This window comes from Pteropus alecto, unplaced genomic scaffold (genome assembly GCF_000325575.1).
Source record: "Pteropus alecto unplaced genomic scaffold, ASM32557v1 scaffold33, whole genome shotgun sequence".
NCBI classification, from domain to species: domain Eukaryota; kingdom Metazoa; phylum Chordata; class Mammalia; order Chiroptera; family Pteropodidae; genus Pteropus; species Pteropus alecto.
Window position 1 is genome coordinate 722,291 of NW_006435762.1, and position 11,736 is coordinate 734,026.

The following is an 11,736-nucleotide window of genomic DNA, read 5'->3' on the forward strand; positions in this document are numbered from 1 at the left end:
TCTTTGGAGGACCTCAGTCTTTTTTTCCTAAGGCTTTCAAACTAATTGGATGAGACTCGTTCACATTATGAAGGGGAATCTGCTTGACTCAAAGTCTATTAGTTTAAATGTTATTTTCATCTAAAAACTTCTTTTGCAGAAACAACTAGAATAACGTTTGATTAAATATCTGGGTACCATAGCCTAGCCAAGTTGACACATAACATTAACCATCACACCCACCCACTCAAAATAAGATGCTTTGGGGGTCTTTTCTGTGTTTTACTAGAACAGAGAGTAAGTATTATGTCTGCTTTATTTTGAGTCCTCTTTCTTCTAGCAGCAACTTTTGAAGTTATCAGAACTTCTACAAATGTCAAAACACTAAAAGAAAAAAATAATGTAATTACCAAAGAAAAAAATAGATTCCAGGTGCAATTAATGATATTGCCAAGTATGAGTTGGCCATCCAATATACATCTTATTGATGACATAATTATTTAAAATATAATTTAACAATTAAATATTACTTTAAGTATAATCATGTTTATAGAACCTATGACAGTTTCTAGAGACAGAGTTATAATTTCTATTTTTTTAAATTCACCAAATTTTACTTATATGGTCTGCAATATAGACTAGTGTTTGACATACAATATATCATTTAGAAGAAAAAGCCCTTATACTCATAATTTTACTAACTTTTATTAGTCTGCAAACCTTGAAATATCAGAGGCATTAATAATGAAAATTTCCATCACCTGGCCAAGTAATTACTTGATTCATTCTTACAGTTGTTACTTTTTTCTGTTTACTCTAGGTACAAAACGGAAAAAGCAATGAACAAATGATTCCTAGGTACTCTGTGACCATGGTAGTGTGATGACATGTTGCTTGTCAAGAAAATCTTCTTCCTCCTCGTCTGTGCTGCTCTCAGAAAGTGTCAGCAAAGACTGAATTTCAGTATCTTTTTCAGAAGAGCTGGAAATACATTAAAAGATCAATATACAATATACAGAACCAGGTTTCAACTCTTCATCTATCTTCTGATCAATACTATATGCGTCGAAATCACCAGAGGCAGGCAGATGAGAGGGGTATGTCTCAGAATAGGGCTGTAATTTTCAATGTGCCCAATAACCAAGCCTCCTTTTAATGAGAAATTCTCATCATTCTCCCTCTCCCAAGAAATAAAGCCACAGTGGTACCAAGGAGAAAAGGTTTTATGGTCTCCGGTTCTGTCTTTCACTGATGATTCAGAAGGCACTTCAGAAACTTGCAGAGCCTCAGGGTCATCATTAAGGATATTCATCATTACATTGGCTGTTTAATAGAATCTCAATGAATAGACTGCCAGATAAATCACCTCTTTTGTGTACAGTAAATTAGGACTATGTGGATAGCCAGTCAAGATATGCCAAAACCAAAATTAATGACAACAATTATTTAGTTATTTTATTTTGTTGCATTTTATTGTGGAAAGGAAGCTGTGTTGGAGGGTCTAGTGTGTAGGTGTCTGAGGTTTGAAAAAAGAGGTAGGGTGAGGTAACATAGAGGAGCCTGCACAATTCAGACTTTTTGGTCTAAGATATCTAGATGGCCAGCCTATGTATGCACTAAATAATGTAAAACACTTCACCCTGTGGTGGATATAACTGTTCTTTGGATTCTTCGTTATGCCCAATACGGGCTAAATCAGCAGTGCCTAACCCCTGATCTATGGACCAGTGCAGATATGTGATTTAAAAATTTTAAATGGTCCAAGAAAAGAAGAGAAAATAAGAACAAGGTAATGACTTTTTTATGATATTTTTAAAGAACTATGTTTTATTCTTTTACTACTTTCCCCTTACATGTTTAGTATTAAATGTCCTTTCTCTTATGAAATGATGGTGATACTATGTGGTGTTACTTTGCTTTTAATGACTTTAGGGGGAAAATAGCAACTTTACATTGATCCCTTTAAAAAAAAAAAAAGGTTAAGTGATGTTAGAAATGCAAAATCCAAGAGCCACAGCTAAGTGCTCTCCTCTTTCAGAAAGGCACAGTAACAGATCTTGACTCCCTTTTACTGCAACATTAGATGTCAAACCAATCAAAGGAATTTACAATTCAAGAAGGTGTTATTTTACATTTTCTTAGTTTTTCTAGAAAAACCTTCCTCCTTTTTCAAGGAATTCCAGTATGTCAAGAATAGAGTGGCGCGATAAACTATGTTTCTTAAGCATTTACTAGTATAACCTATGTTCCTTATAAATTAATCACTATGTCTTAATGTTCTTACCTTATGTGAAGAAAGGATGAAATGATAACATATTAAAATATGTTATAATTAACAGCCTGGACTAGATTTCAAAAAAGAAGCTTCTCAATATTCTATTCTAAAAACTTTATTCACATTAATGTAATGTACCAGAATTTATTAGGTCAATTAATGGAAGTAAGGCAATTGTTTTTCAATATAAGAAGAAATGTTGAGAGATTATTAAATTTCTAATGTTCTTTTTTTTCATTTTTGACCCATGTTTGTTTTGTAGCAGAGAATTATCTCTTCACAATAAAGTAACACCTTTATAAGCGCTCTGCTAAATCCTGATAATAGATCAACGAAGGACTCAAACATTTTAAAAAGAATAGCCATATAAAGTATACAATGAGGACAATATATAATAAAGAGAACTAGATAGGACTTCTTAAAATTGTTACTATGCACTATCTTTTCATATAAGTAGGCTTACCTACCTCAGTTCCTCAATTCCACAGGGGTCTTCTACATGTAAGGTCTTAAGGGTAGTTTGACTTATGTTCAACGAATGCTTGTTGAAGACTGGTGGCTCTTCCAAGGTTAGGCTGCAAAGTTTTTCTGAAGGATCTGAAATATTTTATATCATGCATTGTCAACATGTAAATTCAAGAAAACAATACACAGCATATGGATCTGAAAGTTTATCCCAAGTAAACTGTATGTAGTATAAAGAGGATCAGTATGGATTTTTCATTACTTCTCAATTTTCTAATGTTTGTGGGGTGGGCGGAATATGAGGTAAGCCTGACTTGAGGTTCTAAATTAGGGCTTGGGTATCAAGTCATTTAAATCATATTGACTTTTTAAGCAAATTCCTCAATTTTATTTTTTCAGCTTAATTGAGAAATAATTGACACGTAACATTGTTTAAAGTGTACAATGTGTTGATGTGAAATACTTATATATTACAAAATGATAACCACGACAGTGTTAGCTAACACCTGCATCACATCGCATAATTGTCGTTTCTTTTTTGTGTGATAAGAATATTTAAGATCTACTCTCTTAGGAACTTTCTAGTACGTAATACAGTATCATTAACTATCATCACCATGCCGTATATTAAATCTTCAGAACTTATTCACCTTACATCAGGAAATTTGTACTCTTTGACCAACATCTCTCCATTCTCCCTAGCCCCTAGCCCCTGGCAGCAAACACCATTCTAGTCTCTGTTTCTGTGAGTTCGGCTTTCTTAGATTCTCTGTCAGACTTATTTCACACAGCCATATAGATTTTCAATATAAATCATAGTTAAGAAAAGTGTCAAATGTCCTGAGAATTCACAGAATTACCAAGAAAATCAAGGGATCCTCTTTAAAGCTAGAATATTGTGCAACTCCTTAACTTGCCTGAAATGCTAAACGCTTTATTATCTCATTTTGTCTTCTAAGATATAAAAGTTTTACCCCCACACAGTCTGAGGCAAAGCTTAGTCTTGGCAGAGCTGCCCTTGATTTTTCTAGCTTCCTTGCTTTTGGGGGCATATAATAACCATTTGTATGTGAAAGGGGGAAGCCTTAAAACTTCTTCTCCTTTTTCAAGAAGCTGGCCTTGATTCAGCCTAAGGGACAAACAGTGCAAGTTAAATAAGCAAATGTATAAGCAAACATATCTTTATATAAAATACCAAAAGTCAAGTATGGAAATAAATGATTGCTATATTAGAAAGTCCATAATGCCTGCTTTTCGTCATTGATAAAGTTTTAAGAGCCATCTAACCTGTACGTAAGTTTATACTATGATGACTTTTGAAACTGTTAAATTACTGGGTGCTAGTCCTCTCTTCACTTTTATGAAAGCCCCAAGTAAACATCCTCTCGATCAGAATGACCAAATACCAAACTACAATGTATTATACACTTGGCTGAAGAGAAAAATTGTGTGTGGCGGGGGGCGGGGGGAGGGGGGTAGTATTAAAGTTTTTGATTTCCCTACTGAAAATAACAGATTATTTCTGCTGCAAGATAGACTTCAATACATTTACAACTGGAAGTGCCCTTATCTAACCCAATGACTTTCAAATTATGACATGTAGAGAAATTCAAGTGGCTTAAGGAAGAGGCTCCTGTTTTCATCACCCCAAAGCAATCTGGAGGGGCTTTTCTTGGTCTTGTTTACATTTGGATTTCTATTTAAGATTAATTTTGAGAAAAACAAAAGATACCCTAGCTAAATTTTTTGTTCCATCCCCACTTGTTGGAGATTAGGAAATTAAGGACCCACAGGGGATTGGTAACTTGTTGAAAAATCACACAACCACGTCATCAAAGAGCTGGAACTAGACCTGAGTTCTTTTAGCTCATCAATATTATAAATCACTATGTTCTAGAATCTAATTCTCTAGTTTCCAGCTTCTTCCTAGTTTTCCATAAGGTAAATAAGACAGGTATGCAAAGTACCTTTATATGCCCCAATTATATGGACTTGGTAGGATTACAAGACTAAAACTCAATAATGATGCTTAGATCTAAACAATACCATCAGAAGAGCTATTTAACCTCTGTTAGGCATTTGAGTCCTAACTGAATGAGCATAGCACTAATACAGATTGTACAAATAAATGGGCCTGCTTTTGTAAAATTATTCACTTTGATAATTATATTTCAGAATACCTTGTCAAGTTAATAGGAACAAAGGTTGCATCACTTGATTTTCAAGGCAGAGAAAAATAAAACTGCTTACAGCTTAGTGTTAAACCGAAAAAAGGTAATTTTACAAAAACCCAAGTCTCCTGATTTTCTAATACAGAACCAGGGAAAACTAGATTGATATTTATACTGAAAATTTTACTTTACAACTGTCAAGTCAGCTGATTGTTGACAAATGAATTGAAGTTAAACCTTATCTATCCCTAGAGTAAGAGTGTATGTTCTCTGATCATTGAAGAATCTCTTAAATACAATATTAAAGAATTAGACAAAGGGCCAAAATTGACTAAATATAAACTTCTAGGTTGTATTCCTAAAACTCATGTCATTTAAAACACATACATATAACTTTATTCACATAGAAATAAACAATTATATGAATAAAAGAAATGAAGGAAAGAAAAAGGAAGGACCAAAGAAACATTAAAAGCTTAAAAACATTAAAAAGTTAAAAATTTCAAAGAATGGAAACAAAGCAGATAGACTATTTTCCAATAAGGAACCCAAAATAAAAACAACAAAAACTTCTAAAGGACTAACAAGCATACCAATGTTAGGTAGCTGGTCAGACACGAGTGATAAGGGGAAACAAAGGAAAAAGGGCCTAGCCTAGAGACTGCCCAAAGAACACCACAATGGTAGTAGAATTCTGGGTCTGCACATGTGAACTAGGCAGTTATTGCCTAGTGTCAATCAAGTGTCAGTTAAGATGACCTCACTTGCCAATCATCTAGGAATACCTTTGGAACCACCCATCATGGCCCAAATATAAGGCAGATATTCCCATCTCTGGGGGTCCTTTTTCCTTCTGGGTTCTCCCCCTTTTTGTCTTTCTAGGCTCCCCCTTTTGCCCCTTTTGCCCCTCTAGGTTCTCTCTCTTTTTGATGGCCTTTTTGGCCTTTTGTAGATATTCTGGCCCCTTTCTGTTGCTTATAGAGCTGAGACCATGTGCTTCCTTGGGGCATACTTTGTCTTTCTCCGTGTGCCTCCTTGAAGTATTCTTTGTCTTTCTAAAATATATTTTCAATAAAACTATTCAATTTCAATGATCTGTGATTCTTCATTGCATCATCTGAGGAAGAACCGAGGAAAAATGCTAATTACTGGTCTGCACCATCATTATCCCTCATCCTCCCCCGCTGCCGTTGGGGTGACACCGAACTCCAATCAGCCCCAACAGTGACACCTACAAACAACATCCAACGTTTAGGATGGTAAGACAATGAGGACACTCTCCCTGTAACCTGTAACCCCGTTCCCAGCTCTGCAGCCTCCTGTTTTCCTTTCCCTCCATCTCTCTTCCTCTCTGCCACTGTATCTTGCCTTGTTTATCCCTCCATACCTTCTTCCTTTTACCTTCATTCTGCCCACACCCTCTTCTTGAGTGGTCACAATATTGATTTGAAGTTAAGGTTTCAAATTATTTAAGTGGCATTGTGATATGGTGATAAGACAAAGGAATGCAGTGCAGACGTGCCTGGGTTTGTGCCTGGGCTCCTAAACACCCAGGGAGGGACCATAGGCAGTCACATCAGCCATACCCTCAGTTACTGTATCCACAAAGGGTCATTTAAAATAGTGCCTGTCCCACCCACTTCCAAGAGTAGCTATGAAGATCAAATGGCGCGACACTACATATAAAAATGAAAAGCAATTATTATTACTCATTGAATGGTTTCATATTCTTTTATCAGAATTTTTTTAATACATTGACTTTCACTTTGTATATAGCACTCAATTTTATTCTGAAATTCAAAGATGCCCTAAAGCAAAAATATTATCATTGTACCCATAATAATCTGATTGTCTTTACAAGGGTTATCTAGTTAATTTGCTAACTATAAATCCCAAGTAGACCTTCTACAATTTAATATCTTACTTGATGGTCAACCAATGAACGGAGCCTCCAATTACTTAGGAAGCCGCTGATTCACTACGTTACTTCACAGACAGTTGGCTACATCTGCTAGTACGTTTTTACTTTCTTGTTTAAGAAAAAGTACTTTCTTTAATTGTTTGGCTTAGTTAACTACTTTGAACTTATACAAACAGAAAATTGTCATGGGAATTTAAGGACCACAAAAACTCTTAATTCATAAATCAGAATGAGTTTGAAACAAATGAATCACTTTTAACTACTAAAAAGGTACATGCTTTACTGATACTTTCTAATAATGCATGTCTTCTGATATTTTCCAAATTTCTTCAGGTTATATCAACATGTAAAAACTGACATGTTATTCTGATATGTTGAGCTTATTAAGTAAATGACTATAGTGTTATTTATAAAGACATTTGTGGAGGGAATAATAATATGGCATAAGACACTGTTAACTATAATCCTCCAAGTGATCTAGAAGAAAACAGATTGAGAATGAAAACAACTTTTAGATGTTTTTGACAAAAATTAGACGTGCCAAGAGATCCTTACTATATGCAGAAAGCACCACCCACTGGTTCCTTACATAAGAGTCTTTTCAGGACTTATTACATGCTAGGCACTGCTGATTGTGTGTGTGTGTGTACGCGCCTCCTTGCTTCAAACCCTCAATGGCTTGCCAGGGCTCTTAAAATGACATCCAAATTTCTTATTGTAGAGAGAAATAAATTTTCATAACTATAATATAATACATACTTGAATTCAATCATTGGACAATTTTATTATAGGGCCTATTATTATACCCATCTTTCATACATATAACCGATGTAAAGTAAAATTAAAAAAATAATTTTCCCAGTGTCACAAAGCTAGCAAGTGGTGATTTTGTTTCAAAACTAGTCCTCCCCCATCATGACGTCCCACCCCAGAGCCTGGCTTTCGACCACTCTGCTCTGTTGCCCCATCTGTCCTGATTCAGCAGTAAGCTGTGTCTGCACACACACATTCCCTGCTGTGTCCACCTTGCCTACTTCTGAAATGGCTCTAATATCAGCCACAGCAATCTGAATCAAAGGAGAAACATTTTACTTAATGTAGTTATTTTCTACTTTTTCTTCTCTCAGCTCCTTGGCAAGGTTATTTTCCATAACACTTAGAGGAAGTGGATGCATCCTAGAGTTAACAAAAAACGAGCCAGAAGGTTTGCTGCTCACAAAAATGCAGCTTTCACAGGGATGTGAACACATTTACATTTGTATAAGAGTCGAACTGTGTAACTGTGTCTGTATGAGACCGAATCTCATGAAGAGTTTTTCCAGATTGCATCATAAATAACGAAATGTGGGTGGAATTTTTCTGCTCGTTGACGCTAAACAGAATATAAAAGCCTTGTGCAGAATCAGTGAATTTTCTAGAATACGGCCTGATTTCACTACAGCATCTGTCACCTCACTGACGTTTGGGGTGATTGAGCTGATGTGCTGTCCTCTTCCTTCCTCAGCTTCAGGTAAGTGTCTCAAAGCTGTGCACTCATTCAAAGCCAATCTTCCCAAAAAGAAAGAGAGCCGTTTCTGAGTCAAGTGTGTGTGAATGACTGCCTTCTGCTCCTGGACCAGCAGAAAAGCTCTGGCAGTTCATGGACTACGCAGTGTGTGCTTGCTATTATATATGAAAAGTTATGTATTCTGGTGAAAATACTGGTGTTGGTGTATGAGAAAATGAGAGACACAGGGTGAAAATGAAGCATGTAAGAATAAAAGTGGTAAAGGCAAAGAAAAAGCTCAGTGGTTAGAAACAAACCTACAAAAAGACTACTGTTTGTAAGTACTATATTTCATTTATAAATAATGAAACATCAGAGTAAGAAACCCTTCATTTTCTGATTAAAATGATAACTGTATGGTTATCATTTTAGATCCATGCTTCATTTTAGAATTTATTTTTAGCGTGAGAATTAACTCCAAAGATATTTACATGTAATTTTTAGTAATTTAGAGTAAAGCAAACAAATGGTAGATGGGTAAAGACAGATCATAAACTCTCTTCCCACAACCTCCCACAAAATGAATAGAAAAAACAGAAAAATAAAAATATAATAAAATCATAAGAGGAATCAAAGAAAGGGATACAGTTCACATAATAAACTTAGACAAGGGACAACCAAAAAATTACACAGAAGATTCACTGAGGTGTAGCTGGGTGCTACTGTCTACCCTCTCCCCAGTTCCTGCCCAATATGCATACCAAACTAGTAATAGGAAAAGGAGAGTCAGTACCGACAAGTCTCACCAATACCACACCAATTTGTAGAAAAGTAGGTGAAGGAGAAGTAAGGAGAAAACATTTGAAATATTTTTTAAAGCCCCTAAAATACTCACCGTAAGATCTTAGCAGATGCAAGAAAATTGCAAACCTGCAGGTGTCCCCACAAGGACAGAACACACTTGAAACTAGGTTCAAGAAAGTTTGCCATTTAATAAAATCCAGAAAAAGACGAGAAAGCCCAGATCCTCCAACAAAGGAGGCTGAGCTCCATAGTCTTTCTACCTTCTCCATGCCTTTGAATTAGCAGGCTACAGAAGAGTACAATACCTAACCCACAAATGTAGCTCCAGAGAGAAGACTGACAGATCTCAGTACAGGTTGAAAGCATTCCAGGGAGGATGTAGCCTCCTTATATCAGAAAAGACAGAGGATATGAGCAAAGGCACCCACAATAAGTATGAGTAAGTAAGATACAAGGAAATGATGTTACTAGCTATGCAAACAAACAAACCAGAATCCAAGAATCCAAAGCATGCCAAGAATGATTAAATGAAAGACCAGTCTGGTAGAAAACAAATAAAGACTGTAAGAAAATTCTTCATAAGTCCGTGGGTTACAAAAGAAATAATACAAACATTTCTTAAAAAGAGTAAAATCAATCTCAAAGATCAGACAACATATCAGACATTATATAGGAAAAAATTAAATGCTAACCTGTTTCTGTATTAAATTCTGTACCAGAAAAACACAAGCTATAATGAGATAATTTTTAAAAATTAGATATAAATTGTGAATTAGAGAATCATATTATTATCAATGTTAAATTTCCTAATTTGATCATTATACTGTGATTGTGTAAGAGAATGTCCTTATTTGTGGAAAATGCACATTTTTTTTATTGTTAAAAAGTCATGATGTTTATAGCTTCCTCTCAAATGGCTCAGAAAAAAAGTGTTCTGTGTGTGTATACATATATTCAAGTAGGGCAAAAGACAAATAGGTGGTAAACTGGGTAAAGCATATACAGAAGTTCCTTGTACCATTTTTGCATTCTTGCAAATTTTCTGTAAGTTTGAAATTATATCAAAGTAAAAAATTACCAAAGAAAGTCAAAGCAATACATCTAGAGAGCTAATTTATTGAGTCAATCAATAAAGAATAAACTAAAACCAGCTGAAAATTGAGATTTTGACATATAAGACATGCTTGAGAGAATCCCAGTAAATTCAAAGGAAAATAAAAACTGGATAAATAGTTGAAGAAAATATAAGTAAAAGCATTGTACAAAGAAGATCCAACATAAACAAAATAGGTTTCTCAGCAAGAGAAAATCAAATGGAACAGAAAAGCAATTTAAATATATAATAGCAGAAAATTTATCTGAAAATAAAGAGGAACTTATTTTGCAAACAGAGAACCCTGTGTTCTAAGAAATGTTGAATTATTGAAACTGAAACACAATTCTAATCCAGTTACTGAATTTCAAAGAAATGAAATTTTTTTTCAAACATCCAGTGAGGAAAGAAGCCTGACACATACAAGAAAGAGGGTAAAGTAAAAAAAATCAAGGTAACCTCAAACTTCTTCAGAGCAGAATTCAGATCCATAAAACAATGAATCAGTATGTACAAGGTTTAAGAGGGAAATGACCCAAGGAAATTACCATCAGACAACTTACCATTCAAATATAAAGGGAGAAGGCATTCTCAAACATGAAAGAACTCAAGTAATAGAGTTACCATGAGCCCTATGTGGGGGGAAAAAAAGCATTTGAAAATCAAATTCAACTAAACAAAAGCTAAATGGAAAACCTGTGCTAAGGCACTAGCTAGCACCATATTCAGGGACAGAAGACAGTGGAGAAATATCTGCTAAGTGCAAAGGAAAAGAATTGTGATCCACTAAATTAATCTAGCTAATTTGCCAATCGACCATAACGACAAAACATAGACATTCTCAAGAATGCCACAATCATTATTTTGATTCCAGAGAAGAATTTCTTAAAAAGCTTAAAATTGTGAAGTCATAGTAAAAATGTTGGTATTGATTATTTAATCTATATGAATTTTCATTAAGAAATAAATAGAAACCTTGAAAAAACAAACAAAAAAATAACAGCACTGTAACAGGAATGTATTCTATAATGACACGTGGTTAAAAAAGTAAGAAATAAATTAGTTCTCATCTTTTATTATAGGGATCTAATTATTACTGTCTAAAACAAAATCATATAGTTTTAAATGGCCTCAGTTGCTTACTGTTTCTCTTTACCTTTTCCTTAACTTTTAAAAACTACAGGTTGGACCCTATAAAATTGCCAATACTCCATTGTTGTTTTGTTGTTGTTGTTGTTGTTGTTGTCTACAAAAAGGCAATTTAATATTTTTGTGGTAAAAAAGTACTTATCTGAAATGTACAATCTCCTTTAATTTCATTTCAATTTTTTGTTAAATTGGGTAAATAAATATATAACTTTAAAAAAAGAACATAAATCGGTTTTTATAAAATTATCACTCTATTCTCTTCAATCTTTTCATCTTTCTAACTATAAATTCTTATATGTATATTTATGATATAAGTAGAGCTGCTTAAAATGATGTTCATCGAGTGTTAAAATAATGGTTGTTTTAAGTACTAAGGTTTTTGTGGGGATTTTG

General features: G+C 34.4%; 1 protein-coding gene across 1 annotated transcript in view; it reads right to left on the reverse strand.

Moving 5' to 3' along the window:
* Positions 1–833: 833 nt before the first annotated feature.
* Positions 834–11,736, reverse strand: part of ZBBX (zinc finger B-box domain containing) — a 94,680-nt gene continuing 83,777 nt past the window's right edge. Inside the window, exons 19-20 of the mRNA XM_006910801.2 lie at positions 2,722–2,851; positions 834–960 (exon numbers count right to left, since the gene is read on the reverse strand). Of these exons, the coding sequence (XP_006910863.1) occupies positions 834–960; positions 2,722–2,851 (257 nt within the window). The remainder of the gene's footprint in view (positions 961–2,721; positions 2,852–11,736) is intronic.